Source organism: Papio anubis, chromosome 17, assembly GCF_008728515.1.
Source record: "Papio anubis isolate 15944 chromosome 17, Panubis1.0, whole genome shotgun sequence".
Lineage (NCBI taxonomy): Eukaryota > Metazoa > Chordata > Mammalia > Primates > Cercopithecidae > Papio > Papio anubis.
This window is the reverse complement of record NC_044992.1, coordinates 33,163,122-33,178,863: the sequence shown is the minus strand read 5'-3', so window position 1 is coordinate 33,178,863 and position 15,742 is coordinate 33,163,122. Positions and strand designations below refer to the sequence as shown.

The 15,742-nt window shown below is 45.0% G+C and overlaps 1 protein-coding gene across 1 annotated transcript in view; it reads left to right on the top strand.

Annotated features, from left to right (window-relative positions):
* Positions 1-5,128, top strand: part of YPEL2 (yippee like 2) — a 64,344-nt gene extending 59,216 nt beyond the window's left edge. Inside the window, exon 5 of the mRNA XM_003912834.4 lies at positions 383-5,128. Within this exon, the coding sequence (XP_003912883.1) occupies positions 383-472 (90 nt within the window). The 3' untranslated portion in view covers positions 473-5,128. The remainder of the gene's footprint in view (positions 1-382) is intronic.
* Positions 5,129-15,742: the final 10,614 nt, after the last annotated feature.

Below are 15,742 nucleotides of genomic sequence, written 5' to 3'. Positions count from 1 at the left end.
CTTTTCTGCTACAAAAGTCATTTCCTTGGCCGGGTGCAGTGGCTTATGTCTGTAATCCCAGCAGGTATGAGGGAGGCCAAGGTGGGTGGATCACCTGAGCTCAGGAGTTAGAGACCAGCTTGGCCAACATGGTGAAACCCCCTCTTTACTAAAAATACAAAAATTAGCCAGGCATGGTGGCGGGTGCCTGTTATCCTATCTGCTTGGGAGGCTGAGGCAAGAGAATCGCTCGAACCTGGGAGGCGGAGGTTGCAGTGAGCTGAGAATTGTGTCATTGCACTCCAGCCTGGGTGACAGAGTGAGACTCCGCCTCAAAAAAAAAAAAAATCATTTTCTTGTCTTCGGTCGTTCAGTATCTCTTCTCTTCCTCTGTATTTCCTAGGAACACGCCTTTGAAAGCAGCCAGAAATATAAAGAAGGCAAATACATCATTGAACTAGCACACATGATCAAGGACAATGGCTGGGACTGATTGGACAGCATCTACCCAACCCAGTGTCCACGTGAACGCCATTCAACTGAACATTCTTCCCAAGCGTGAGAGAGTGACTGACACTTGGTTCCATCCATTTAGGGGCCTTGCCATCTGGGGCATCCTCCCACCCTGACGCCATCTTTCTGGTGACCGGCCTCTAAATCGCTGTCTCTCTGTCTCTTTGCTTTGTATCTGTTTGTGAGTTGATCCTGGCTTCTCTCTCTGTTCTAGTTTTGGCTGAAAACAAAACAACAAAAGGAACAGATCCTTGACCGCATGGCGGCAGCCCACCTTGGTAAGGGCCCCAGGGCCCGTGCGAGAGCTGCCTGACGGCCTCTTGTCAGGAGAGCAGTGGCATGGGGGCGTGAGGAAGAGGGAAAGGGGAAACTCTTAAGGGTCCTGGCGCGGGGAAGGGGTGGAAGGGTGTGGAGGTAGGAACAAAATTGCGCTGCTCCTGGAGACCTGATAACTTAGGCTTGAAATAATTGACTTGACTAAAAGGACAAAGAGAAAAAAAATACCTCATGACTGCATTCTCTCTGACCAGAAGCTTCTGTTCCTGACACCAAATGTGCCAGGTTAGCAAATGAGCACAAAGATGTGGCCCTGATTCTAGTCGGCGGGGCGAGGGCCTGGTGCTCCTGGGCTGAGTGGGGGAGTGTTCTGGCAGCAGTGAGTGACTTGGGCAGTGGCCCGGTGGGTGCGATGACTCTGGTGCCTCGCTCAGTCTCTGGGCAATCATCATCTTTGCCTCTTTAGGCACCGTAGATAAGGTGTGAGGGGACTGTCATTTGCAATGGGCTTAACATCCAAATATCCCAAAGGCTTTGACCAGCAACCAAGTAAAATCAGTAATTGAGGAGAGCAGGGCACAAAGGGGCTGCAGTTTGGGAGCTCTGAAGAAATGGCTCAGATATTGAGCCAGAGAAATAAAAAGTAGGATCAATTAGCAATTCTTACTGCCCTTCCTTCTGACCCCTCATAAGAGGAGTGTGGTGAGGGAGGGGACTGGGTAGGGGTAATCCCTGGAGGGGTTTAGATTGGAACCAGTTCAGGTTTGGTCCATCTTTCCTTTTTGGTTTTACAGTGGCTTCCGTGGGATCGACAATCTCTTGTTCATAGAGTTTCGGGTGTGTTTCTCCAGTCCTGTTACTGTAGACTGTAGAAAGCATGGGCCCCAGGCTCTGAGCTTAGTAATAACCTGGCTGGTAGATTCCTCATGCCCCTAATTGCCCCACTTAGGTCTGAATGTCTTGCACGGAGAGAAATCTGCTGTCAATGTGGTCCAGCAGCAGGGAGGAGTTCTGCCCAAATCCGATATTACCCTTTCCCCACATCCAAACATCCTTCGATTAGGAAAGTGGAGAGCATCCCTGTAAGGCCCATAAGAGAAAGAGGAGTTTGTTACATTTAATCAACACTGTGAAGTCTGTTCTACAGCAATTCAGCCAGTCCACAGTATATGACTGAAACTCACTTAACTAGGTTCGTTTCATTTCCTAGACTGAATATATTATTGTGCGTGTTAGGTAATTCTCAGCATCTCCTTCTCCAAGTAGGCCGACCCTCTCGGAAAATTCACCCTAAAAGTCTCACAAAAGAATGAGTTGATGGAGAGACTCTGTAAAGCGATGAACTGAGATGAAAGCAGCCAGCAGCCCAGGAGCTTTTCAGAATCACATCTGCAGCAGAACCAATTTCTGTTCGGAGCGCGTCCTTGGTGGAAATGGTTTTTTGTGTGTCTCCACGCACTGATGGTGGAATGGGAGCCCCAAGACAGGTGTGGGCTTGCCCTGCCAGGGGCAGGTGGCAGGACTGACAGAAACCAGGATAGCTCCAGGATTCTCAGGAGAGAGCCCCTGTAAGACAAATGGATTCTTAGAAATTGGCTTTTGTTCCCCAAGGCTTCTGTCCAGATCTTTCCAGTGCTTTCACAGCCCTGGGAGGTCAAGTTGTTCTTCCCACTTTACTGCAAGGTAGACTGAGGTTCAGAAGAAATATTGAATTTCTGCTCCCAGAAGAACAGTTTCTCTGGCTCACAGGCCCAAGTTCTCAATGAAATCGTTTTTCAACTTTCACATTCCTAAGCCGGCTTCCCGGCACAGAAGCCATGGATTTCCCCTCTCTCCCTTCCCCTCCTCAGGGAAAGTCTTCCTTCATGGATTTTCCTTAGACCCTTTCCTCAGGGATTGTCCTGGCTATTTATTGATAGTCTTTCCCATAGGAAGAAAATGGGGGTTAACCATGGGGTAGGTGTTTTGTCTTTCAAACTGAAAATGGAATGTGGTGACATCAGCTAGACATGGGGTGCCCTCAAGTTTCCAGGGGGGCAGAGAAGAAGACCGATGTGCCACTGTTCTTCCTTGGGGATGAGGCCTTTGACTGTTGCATGGATCAGAGCAGGCTCCAGTCAGACCCTGGTTCTGAGTGTTTTTTTTTTTTTCGATGACTATCCAGTGAGCCTCCAGTGGGTGCAAGGCGCCATACTTGCTGTGAGAGAGCTGAGTAAAGTGTTGGTTTTTCCGTAACTACAGGGGAAAAAAACTCATTAGGCTTTCCCTTTGTGTCAGTGAAACCAAAAGTGCTTCTTACAACATTCGCTCTGTTCATGGGTTGTCTATCTAACATTGAGCAGCCTTGGAGAGGCCACAGCTGAGCTATGGAGATGCTAAATTAACTCATGGCCTCAGTCAGTTCATTCTTTAATTTCCTCACCAAATTATTGACTTAGAGCGTAACCAAAGACCTCATTCATTCACCCCAGGTTGGTTGGGGGAATTGGAGTTTGTTGGTGAAGTCTGGGGGCGGGGTGTGGGGAGTGGAGACGGAGTAAGGAGACTTGAGAAAGGGAAAAGCATGAAGTTCTATACCTCAGCCAGCAGCTGCCTTCGTTTGGAACTGAAGTCCAGCCAGCAGACTCTCTAGCTCCATCTCCCCTGTGCCACCCTAGGTCATACGACCTTGGCCACCCTGGAGTAGACCCAGACCCCTCGGGACCCGGGACATTAGTCTCAGGCTGCTGATGGATTGATTTGACATGAATCAAATACAGCCAAACTCGATACCCACAAGCTGTCAGCTGGACCTGACTGAGTGTTCTTCCTGAGTTCACGAGGATAGGCTAGAGTGCATTTTTACTGGTGGATCAGTGTGTGCAAAAGAGATGACCCTTTAGAAAGAGATTTTCAAGTGGATATATATAAAAGAAACAGTTGCTTGTAAAATATACTTTTGTAAATAATATTTAATTTTTTAAATAATATATTTGGTGCTGTTTTCTCAGATCCCCTGAGAGCACTTTTTATTTTCATTTTAAATTTTATGGTTTCCTTTGCATTTCATGAAGTATATTTTAAGGGAAACAGTGATCACCAATACACGTTTTCGGTTTTTTATTTTGTTTTTTTTTTTTTTAAGGTCTCTATCACTTTAATCTGGATCAAGGCTTTAAAGCAATGCCTCTCTGCATTTTTTTCCCCAGTGGAACAGACTCTGCAGTACATTAATCAGGTTGAGAATTGAAATATTTTCTTGCATCAGTATTGACTAGAAAAGAAAATAAATAAAGCCAAGTTAATTTAGTAGTAACAACTTACAGTGATTCTTCCTGTTGGAAGAATTTCCAACAAATCAGAATCACGTTTCTGGTTGTGCGTGTGTGCGCGCGCGTGTGTGTAAAAAGCACTTTCAATTGTGCCTCCTGTTTTCTCGAGTGGGGACACTGTAACTACAGTTTACACTTTGGGCGCATACAGTTTTTCTTCTCTTTTTCTCTGGTTGTTTCTGTTTTTGAGTGGACCAACAGCAGAACCCACGAGGATTTTTTGTTTTCCTGAGCATGGAGCTGTTGCAGGTTTGCTCCTTTTTCTTGCTTTGTGTGCTCAGCTTTTACAGACTGTAAAGGAGATCTGTTGTTTGTGATGATGGAGCACAGTCAAATCTGTGCTTCTAACTGAGATGAGAGTGTATTAATCACGTATCGCAGGGCTCCAGCTGTTTTAGAAGCCACATCATGTTAAACATTAACTGGTTTGGATTAAAAGAACATTAATAAAATAATACACATATCTTAGTGATAAACAGCTTTTTTTTTTTTAAGGTCAGATTGCCTCAGGTTCAGAAAGAGACTGAGAAATCAAATCTTGAACACAATCAACTTACATATTTTAAAGGAATCTGCCTCAAATGAGAAAATATACTAGTTGTCTAGATAGAGGAAAGAGATATTTAATTTTTTTAAATTAAAATAGTTATGAAATCTACTGGCAGTAAAAGGTAAAGCCAAGAAGAAACTGAAAGCTATTCTCATGTTACCAAATTCTATCTGCCCATATGTTTTTGTATAACATTTTGGTGACAGTGGGAGTCGGTCCCTTTCCCAACCTGCAGAGACTATCTTCCAATACAGAATCTGTCTATTTATGCTTGTGTTTACAAACTGTGTTTGTTGGGTTTGGGTTTTTATTTTCTTTGGTGGCATTTTTCAGGTCACTATGCTTCTATAACAAAGGTAATTGTTTTCAAATAATTTGTCTTCACCTTTTCCCGTATTTGTACATAGTGATTCAGTATTAGAGAAAAGTGCATTGTTTCTGTCATATTTCCAATCTGTGTTGGTGCTCATTTGAGAAAATAAAAGTTTTCAAATATTAACTCTTTGAAGAGCTCATCTGTCTTCGTTGACCCAGTGTGTTTGATCTTGACATTTCATATTAAAATATTTAAAGGCCTATCTAAACCCAGTCACAGATCTGTCTGAGATCCTAAGGGCTTGTTTTTCCCAAGGACAGTCAGCCAACTAATGAATAAACAGCCGGTCTCATGCCTATCTGCAAATGCTTCTCCTGGCTTTAGATATCAGAAATGCATGAGTGACCTTTATCCAGTTCTGTGTACTAAGCCCCATATTCATAGACTCTGCAGACTTTTCTGATGACACCAATTTCTTTGGAAATAGTATTGCATGAAGTAAAGGGGAAAAAAAGAAGTAAAACAACAAAATTATGTCAAAAAGGGGTGGTATTATCTCTGAATGATTGGCTAACAGAGACCAGTATTCACAGTTATATGGCATATCAGATTTTCTCATTTTTATTATTTTATTTTTATTTTTATTATCAACACATATTTGGTAAACATGTGTTTGATTCCAGGCACTGGGCAAGGCAGTTCTATCATCCTAATAAGTAAGCTGTTTTTGTTTGCCAAGTACTCTTCCTCCAGTCTGATCCATATGCACACATTGTCTTGTATATCCAGTTGTTGTAAGTAAATTTTGTGAGCTGGTGCCTTCATTTAACATAAGCTAAACAATTTTGTCTCGGCATCATCATTTTATTTTTTATTTTCATTTTTATTCTTTTGAGACTCTGTTGTGCAGGCTGGAGCACAGTGGCACAATCTCAGCTCACTGCAACTTCCTCCTCCTGGGTTCCAGTGATTCTCCTGACTCAGCCTCCTGAGTAGCTAGGATTATAGGTGCGTGCCACCATGCCCGACTAATTTTTGTATTTGTAGTAGAGATGGGATTTTGCCATATTGGCCAGGCTGGTCTCGAACTCCTAATCTCAAGTGATCTGCCCAAGTCGGCCTCCCAAAGTGCTGGGATTACAGGTGTGAGCCACCGCGCCCAGCTTATCATTTTATACTGTATCTTAAAGTACCTTTTCAAAAGCTTGCTTCCATATCTTACGGAGTACCCATCTTTTACAGGCAGCCAGAATGGCAAAGAAGATACTAAAACCACACAAGTGTGCATGTTTCACATTGCTAATATTTTTAAAGCCTTTCTATGGCCAGGCACTGTGGCTCATGCTCATAATCCCAGCACTTTGGGAGGCCAAGGCAGAAGGATGGCTTGAGTCCAGGAGTTTTAAGACCAGCCGGGGCAACATAGTGAGACCCCATCTATATAAAAAAATTAGCCAGGCATGGTGGTGCGGGAGGCTGAGGTGGGAGGATTGCTTGAGCCCAGAAAGTTGAGGCTGCAGTGAGGCGCAATTGTGCCACCAGACGCCAGCCTGGGTGACAGAATGAGACCCCGTCTTAAAAAAAAAAAAGATCTTTTATAAAAAAGGACATGCCTTCTCTCCCTCCCACATATTTTCAGCTACCCATTCTAGACACAGCTACAGTTGACTTTTATTTGTCCTTCAGTATATTATCTTCTTCCAGTGACCTGTTTTGCTTCAGTGGATGTGCCTGTTATCATTTCATTCTTGTTTGCCTTTTGCAGAGAATGACGAGAGAAAAAAGAATGTGCTTGAGACAACCAATCTCAAGCCAGCTTTGGGTCCTCATTCTTTCAAGCTCTTATTTCCGTCCTGGGAGAAAGGGAGGGGAGAGGACACTCCCCATTTTGTAGATAATGAAATTGAGGGCTTGTAAGGTCTCATTACTAAACCATATTCCAAATTTTAGCGTTGTTAAGTCCTTTTTTTTCTTCGAGATAGGGTCCGGCTCTGTCACCCAGGGTGGAGTGCAGTGCTGCAATCTCTGTTAACTGCAGCCTCCACCTCCTGGGCTCAAGTGATCTTCCTGCCTCAGCCTCCCGAGTAGCTGGGACCACAGGTGCACACCACCACACCCAGCTAATTTTTGTATTTTTTTGTAGAGCTGCGGTTTTGGCATGTTGCCATGTTAATTCTGATGTTACTTCACACGACACTTTCCCAGTCTGCCCACCCTGACTGCTTAATAAGAGCTCAGGGAATGCAAATTAGAAAATTCACATAAACAAAACAGCTACAAAAGTCAATGCTACCTGGAAAGTATTATGTATTTCATAGCTCAATATTTTTACACTAGGCTTTGTTGTTGTTTTTAATACTCTCTAATGGATTACATATGTAATCCTTGGCCGTCTACATTAATAATAGGTGCTGAATAAATGCCTGATGGGCCTTGAATTGGATGGCGGAGAATTAACAGCTTTTAAAAAAAATCTGTTTAACCATGTCAGTATGTTTAAGAGGAGAATGAAGAAGTTAAGCATAAAATGCTTCCTGCATAGGGAAATGGTTCAGTTTATTTGCATTTATTTACCCTACAAGCATTTTTTTCAGACCTCTATTATATGCCTAGTCTAGTAGGGAAACCAAGGGAGCAGAAAGCTGTGGTACTAATTTTGCAGTGTGAGAGGATGAGGGATTATGCAAGGGCCTCCCCACTTTGGGCCAAGTCACTTGCCACATCAGCCAGGACCCTCACACGGGACCACTGGACCCTGACAGGCACCTGCTTTCTGCTGAAGCAATTGCTCAAAGCCTTTCATCTGAAGCCAATAAGTGGCTCATGTCCTAGAGCAGGGCACAGGGTAGGCTCTGGAGCTAGAGCAACTGAGCTCAAATACTGATTTCCCTTAGATAATCTGTAGAAAAGGCTCAGCCCAGTGTCGGGCACAAAGTATTCAAGAAGAAGATGATTGTTATCACACATGGCACAAGTCTATTTTGAATTGAGAGTGGGATGAAGAATATTATATTTGTTCTTTATGCACATTATTTGTTTAGTTCACACAATAATCCCCCCATTTCACAGAAGAAGAAACTGAGGTTCAAGAAGTATGATAGCATGCCTGTGGAAAAGCGAGGATTTTCACTCTTGTTCTGATTCTGTGAAGCCCACACCCTATCTGTGGCCCCAGCCTGCCATGAACATCTACCAGAAGGAAACTTCCTGGCAGATCTGAGCGCACACCCAAAATGTCATGGCTATTTTGTTCGCTCATGTTTTATTCTTTTTTTTTTTTTTTTTTTTTACATATAAAATGGAAATCCTGGCCTTTCAAGCACTGGAAACACAGAGCTTAGAACTGAATGATGGTTGGGTTGTATTATACCTTTATTTCATAGGAGTTCAGCCCTTTTGATTTTGGCACTATGCTTTTATATTTCTTCTTTTTCTTTTTTGGAGGCAGGATCTCTGGTTGCACCGGCAGGAGTGCAGTGGCACGATCAAGGCTCACTGCAGCCTCCACCTCCTGGCCTCTCGAACTCCTGGCCTCAAGTGAGCCACCCTCCTCAGCCTCCCAAAGTGCTGGGATTACAGGCATGTGCCACCATCCCCAGCCTTACATTTCTTTTGAGGGGAAAAAATGTTTTCACTTGCTCAGAATGATTTTAAAAGATTTAAAAAAAAAAAAAATCCAAACCCTTGCCCACGTGAAAGTGACTAAGGTATTCTAACACATGATAACGTCTCCATGGAGCCATTCAGAGGTAATTCTGCAGGGCAGCTTGGAACAAGCCAAGGATCCAAAGTTCATGTTGCATATAAGGTACCTGCAATTCCCAATGATAAATAATTATACGTACATTTTTTGAGACTGAGTTTTGCTCTTGTTGCCCAGGTTAGAGTGCAATGGCGCGATCTTGGGTCACCGCAACCTCCACCTCCCTGGTTCATGCAATTCTCGTGCCTTAGCCTCCCAAGTAGCTGGGATTATAGGCATGTGCCACCATGCCTGGCTAATTTTGTATTTTTATTTTTATTTATTTATTTTTTTTTTGAGACAGAGTCTCGCTGTGTCTCCCAGGCTGGAGTGCAGTGGCGTGATCTCGGCTCACTGCAAGCTCCGCCTCCCGGGTTCACGCCATTCTCCCGCCTCAGCCTCCCAAGTAGCTGAGACTACAGGCGCCCGCCACCACGCCCGGCTAGTTTTTTTGTCTTTTTAGTAGAGACGGGGTTTCACCGTGTTAGCCAGGATAGTCTCAATCTCCTGACCTCGTGATCCACCCGCCTCGGCCTCCCAAAGTGCTGGGATTACAGGCTTGAGCCACCGCGCCCGGCCTAATTTTGTATTTTTAGTAGAGACAGGGTTTCTCCATGTTGGTCAGGCTGGTCTCGAACTCCTGACCTCAGGTGATCTGCCCACTTCAGCCTCCCAAAGTGCTGGGATTATAGGCGTGAGCCACCGTGCCCAGCGAGTTATATTTATTTTCAATTAAAATAATGATTTATCCCGAGCTCATGAGCTCAGAAATCAACACAGTCAAGTGGAAAGAACCTTGGCTTTGGGGTTGCACAGATGGATTTGAAGCCTCGCTGCACATTTACACAATCTTCACTTTGAGAAAGTCGCTGCAATTATGAGGTTTCATTTCCATCATCTGTAAATAGGGAATACCAGCAACCACATAAGTTACTGTGAGGTCAAATATAATGACAGCCATAAAGTGCCCAGCACAAATGGGCCTCAGCAAGTGTCACTTGTCTTTTTACTGATTGATTGGAACTCACTATGGTGAACACTGTGAGCACATAGGATATTTAGGATTCAACACTTATCCCTCTAAGCCCACCTCTATACAGGGGACTGACACGCAGAGAAGTTAAGTAATCATGGTTACTGGGCCTAATAAGCAGCAGCCCTGTTAGGCAACGAAGCTAGTAGTCCTTGCACCATACTACTTGCTTTTACTTCTAGAGGAGAGAGTGTATGTTTATGGAAAGAAGAAAGGTAGCGGGGCATCAGCTAGAAAAATCATCCTTGAATTTTATGCTAACCCTCTCTGGTGGTCTTCAATACAGCAAAATGCACTCATTATCCCTGCACTCACTCGTCTGGTGTGCAGCCAACGTGCTGGAGAGGAGGAGGCCCAATGCTGTCGAATTCACTCGCCTCCTCAGCTTCCCCTGGACGTGTCTGCCTCAAATTCTGAGCCACTTCGCCAGAGCAAGGCCACGCAAGCAAAGCATCCAAGCAGTCCAATCAGGGATGTTTTATTTATGGCTTTAATAATGAAGCCTCTTGGGGAAATATTAGTTTCCCATTCCCAGAAGCGAAAATGCTTCTACAGAATGTTCTTAAAATTTATTACTGTTTATGTTTTTTTCCTACCACATTCTTTGCACCACCTTAATAGAGTTTAAAACATCCCTTCCCAAAGTAGACAGGATGATCTGTGCTGTCATTCGTTTGGCTGGTTCTTGACCAAGCCAGCACACTGTTGAAAATTGAAAATACAGGTTGATACTGCTGCTGCTGATGACCTAATCCTATGTTGAACCTGTTGTGGTTATTATTAAAACTGCCGCTAATTCAACAGGACCTTGTTTCGGCACTGCCCAGTTCTCAGCCACTTATTTCCAGGGCAGCTGGAAGAACTGCACCCATATCTCTTGGAGGCACTCAGGCTTGAAGCTGTTTCCATGGTGACGAGACATACCCAAGGTTCAGATTTCATTTTGTTTTAGATCTCAATGATATTCTAAAAGAAATAGTTTACTGGTGAGAACTCTCAGCCATCTGAGAGAGGAGGCTGGAGGGAAAAGAGAGCCGCTGACCTCCCGGAGCCCTTGCTGTAGGAGGGACCTCTTTGGGAGTTTTTGTTTAACAAGGGAGAGTGGGTAGTCATCCTGCAAAGAAAAGGTCAGCATTCTCTCAGAAGTTACTGACATGGACTTGCTGAGTCCAGTGCATCAGACATTTCCTCTTGCCTTGGGTAAACCCAGGTATAGCCTGATGGAGGCTTGCTTGAAAAAGCAAGCAGTGCGACAAGGCAGCAGAACTCAACATGAGAATGCCCATATTATTATTATTATTATCATCATTATTATTGCTATTTTTGGAGACGGAGTCTCACTGTGTCATCCAGGCTGGAGTGCAATGGCATGATCTCAGCTCACTGCAACCTCTGCCTCCCGGATTCAAGCAATTCTCCGCCTCAGCCTCCTAAGTAGCTGGGATTACAGATGTGCGCCACCATGCCCAGCTAATTTTTGCATTTTTAGTAGAGATGGGGTTTCACCATGTTGGTCAGGATGGTTTCGAACTCCCGACCTCAGGTGATCCACCTGCCTCAGCCTCCCATGGTGCTGGGATTACAGGCATGAGCCACCGCACCTGGTTGAGAATGCCTACAAAAGTTTTTTCTGCCAGTGGGCATGAGACACAGTCATGTGGTTTAAACCTCAGGCACCAGAGTCAGACCTAGCTCTGTTGCTAGTTAGATGTGTGACCGTGTGTGACCGTGGATAGGTCAGTTACCTTCCTTTTTTTTTTTTTTTTTTTTTTTTTTAAGAGATAGGATCTTGGTCTGTCATCCAGGCCACTGGAGTGCCATGGCGTTGTCATAACTCATTGCAGCCTCAATCTCCTGGGCTCAAGCAATCCATCTTGGCCTCCCAAGTAGCTGGGACTACAGGCCTGCACCACCACAACCAGCTAATTTTTGTATTTTTATTTTTGTAGAGATAGAGTCTCACTATGTTTCCCAGGTATCAAACGATCCTCCCAGATTGGTCTCCCAAAGTACTGGGGTTAAAGGTGAAAGCCACCACACCTGGCCAGATCAGTTACCTTCTGAGACTCAGCTGACCCATCTATAAAAAGGGGTTACAGGCCGGGCACAGTGGCTCATGCACAAATCTCAGCACTTTGGGAGGCCGAGGTGAGTGGATTGTTTGAGTCCAGGAGTTTGAGACCGCCTGAGTAACATAGTGAGACCCTGTCTCTACAAAAAAATTTAAAAATTAGCCAGGCATGGCGGTGTGCACCTGTAGTTCCAGCTAACTGGGGGGCTGAGGTGGGAGGACTGCTTGAGCCTGGGAGGTTAAGGCTGCAGTGAGCTGTGATTGTGCCATTGCACTCCAGCCTGGGCAAGAGAGCAAGACCTTATTTCAAAAAAAAAAAAAAAAGTTACTGTGAGGACTGAGATCATGCACACAGAGAAAGCCTGGCACTGTAGAGCTGAAGAAATGATCATGATTTTTGCTTCAGTACTGTGAGGGCAAGGCATGGATTTATGTTACTCAAAGTAGAAAATGCATGTGAAAACTGGGCACAGTGACTCATGCCTGTAAACCCAGCACTTTGGGAGGCTGAGATGGGTGGATCACCTGAGGTTAGGAGTTTGAGACTATCCTGGCCAACATGATGAAACCGTGTCTCTACTAAAAATACAAAAAAATTAGCTGGGCGTGGTGACATACGCCTGTAATCCCAGCTACTTGGGAGGGTGAGGCAGGAGAATCGCTGGAACCTGGGAGGCAGAGGTTGCAGTGAGCCAAGATTGTACCAATGCACTCAGCCTGGGCGACAGAGCAAGACTCCATCTCAAAAAAAAAGAAAAAGCAAATGCATGTGAAACACTGCACAGAGGAGAAGGATTCTCAATATCATGGATGATAATGATCCCTTTTTTCACATGTACTTTCTTTTTTTTTTAACTTTAGGTTCAGGAGTACATGTGAAGGTTTGTTACATAGGCAAACTCATGTTACAAGGGTTTGTTGTATAGATTATTTCACCACCCAGGAATTAAGCCCAGTACCCAATTGTTGTCTTTTCTGCTCCGCTCCCACTCCCATCCTCCACCCTCAAGTATACCCCAGTGTCTGTTTCCTTCTTTGTGTTCTAAGTTCTCATCATTTAGCTCCCAGCATGTATTTTCTAAACATGTTTTATTTTATATTTCTTTCCAGGGAATTTGGCAAATGCTAAATATCCCCAAAGACAATCACTCACACATTCTTTCAACAAATATTTATGAGCTACGCTTTATACTAGGGATAAACAGACAAGGTCTCTGCCCTTAGGGAGTTTTCTCAGTCCCGCCTGGGAGTGCTTATGCAACAAGGGGAGTGGTAGTTGCCCAGTGAAGGAAAGCTCTGAGTTGCCACAGCAGTTACTGGCTGGATCATAGAAAGTGTGCCCTAGAGGTCGGGCGCTGTGGCCTGCCTTTCCTGTAATCCCAGCACTTTGGGAGGCCTTTAGACGGGCATGGATCAATGAGGGTTTGAGATCGAGACCAGTCCTGGCCAACACGGTGAAACCTCGGCCTCTACTAAAAAAATACAAAACTAGCTCGGGCGAGGTGGCGGGCGCTCTGTATCCCAGCTACTGGCGCGAGGCTGGAGGCAGGAGGAATGGTGTAAACCGAGGCCGGGAGCTCTGCGTGAAATCCCGCCACTGCACCCAGCCTGGGCTGGCAGGAGCGAGACCCGGCCTCAAAAAAAAAAAAAAAAAAAAAAAAAAAAAAAAAAAAAAGGAAAGTAAAGTTCTTAGAAAGAGCCATGGGCTGCTGGTTTTGTTTCATCCTTCTGCACTGTAAAAAATATTGTGGGCTCAGTTTGAAGTGGTGGGATGCCTGTAGTCCCAGCTACCGGAGGCTGAGGTGCAGGGAGAATGGCGTAAACCTGGAGGCTGGAGCTGCAGTGAGCTGCTGGAGATCCGGCCACTACACTCCTGGGCCCTGGGTGACAGCGACTCCGGCCTCCTCAAAAAAAAAAAAAAAAAAGAAAGGCTTCCTATGGGCCTTGCCACCATGGCCCCTCTTCCACTGGGTCCCTGTAGCACGTGGCCCAGGTCTCTGCTATGGTCCTTATTGAGTTGTATTATCTGTGTCCCTCCCTAGCCCTTTCTTGAGGGCAGGGACCCAGAATCTTCTTTTTAGAGATAGGGTCTTGTTCTGTTGCCCAGCCTGGAATTCAGTGGCATGTTCATAGCTCACTGTGGCCTTGACATCCTGGGTTCAAGTGATCCTCCCACCCCCGCCTCCCACTGGGATTTCAGATGTGAGCCACTGTGCCCAGTTCAGACTCTTTCTTTACAGCTACCCAGACTAAAGGTAAGTCTTGGGAGCACAAACACGAATCCCTTCAGCTGGCTGGTCAGAGGGTCGTGTGCTCTCTGTTGCCCAAAGGAAGTCCTCACAAGTAGCGCCTGGATGCAAGCAATGGATGAGCCCACGAAGTCAGAGGCTGCACAGTCAGCGAACATGGACTGCAAAACTTTCAGTGGGGTCGCTTTAGGACCAGCCTCTTCATCTCCAGGCCCCACTAATCTCTCTCATTCCTCGTTCTTTGCTCTAGGGAATCTCTTTCCTTTCAAGTGAGAGATGGAGGTGGGGAAACATGGCTTTCATTTGTGGTGTTTTCTCCCAAGTACTTTGCTCTTACTGAGAGGTTTTTTTTTTTCTTACCCTTGATGGCCTAGGATTGTGAAACTCAAAAGCCAGAGAGATAGATACACATATTTTTTTCAAATCAGATATAATTTACAAACAGTAAAATTCACCTTTGAAAAAAAGGTGGGTGCCGTGGGTCACCCCTGTAATTCCAGCACTTTGGGAGACCAGGGTGAAAGGATCGCTCAGGGCCGGGAGTTTGAGACCAGCTTGGGCAACATAACAAGACCCTGTCTCTACAAAAATAATTTTAAAAATCAGCTGGGTGTGGTAGCTCACACGTGTAGTCCTAGCTACTGGGGAGGCTGAGGCTGGAGGATCACTGGAGGTCAGGAGTTCTGGGCTCTGCACCACTGGACTCCAGCCTGGGTGATGGAGTGAGACCTGGTCTCTCAACAAATAATTTTAAAGGTGTACAGTTGTACTAGTTCTGACAAATGAACACAATCATGTATACCTGTCATGCACCACAGTCAAAATAGAGACTATTTTCATCACCTCAAAAAATTCCTCATGTCCCCTTTGTGATCACCTCTCTCCTCCAGCCCCAGCCCCTGACAATCCTGTTTTCTGTTCCTATGGTTTGCCTTTTTCAGAATGCCATACAAAGCGTTTTGAGTCTGGCTCAGAGTCAGAGGTTCCTCACATTTTCATCACCTCAAAAAGTCCTCATGTCCCTTTGTAGTCACCTCTCCTGCTCCTCAGCCCCAGCCCTGACAATCCTGTTTCTGTTCCTATGGTTTGCCTTTTCAGATACTTTTCCTTCATGTTTTGAGTCTGGCTTCTTTCACTTACCGTAATGCTTTAGAGATTCATCCATAATGTTGTGTGGATCAGTAGGTTGTTCCTTTCATTGCTGAATAGTATTCCATTGTACGGATATGCCATCATATGTTCACCAGTTGATGGACATTTGTTTTGTTTCCAGTTTCTGGCTATTCTGAAAAACCTGCTATAAACATTTGTGAACAGTTTTGTGGATATTGTGCCTGTATTTTCATTTCTCTTGGGTAAATTTCTAAGAGTGGAGTTACTGGGTCATATGGTAAGGCGGAGGTTTAAATTTATAAGAAACTAGGCCGAGTGCGGTGACTCATGCCTGTAATCCCAGCACTTTGAGAGACCAGGTAGGTGAATCACATGAGGCCAGGGGTTCCAGACCAGCCTGGCCAACATGGTGAAACCTTGTCTCTACTAAAAATACAAAAATTAGTCAGGCATGGTGATGCATGCCTGTATTCCCAGCTATGCAGGGAATAGCTGTATTCTCATCTGTGAAGCTGAGGCACGAGAATTGCTTGAACCTGGGAGGCTGAGGTTGCTGTGAGCTGAGATTGCACCACTGCACTCCAACCTG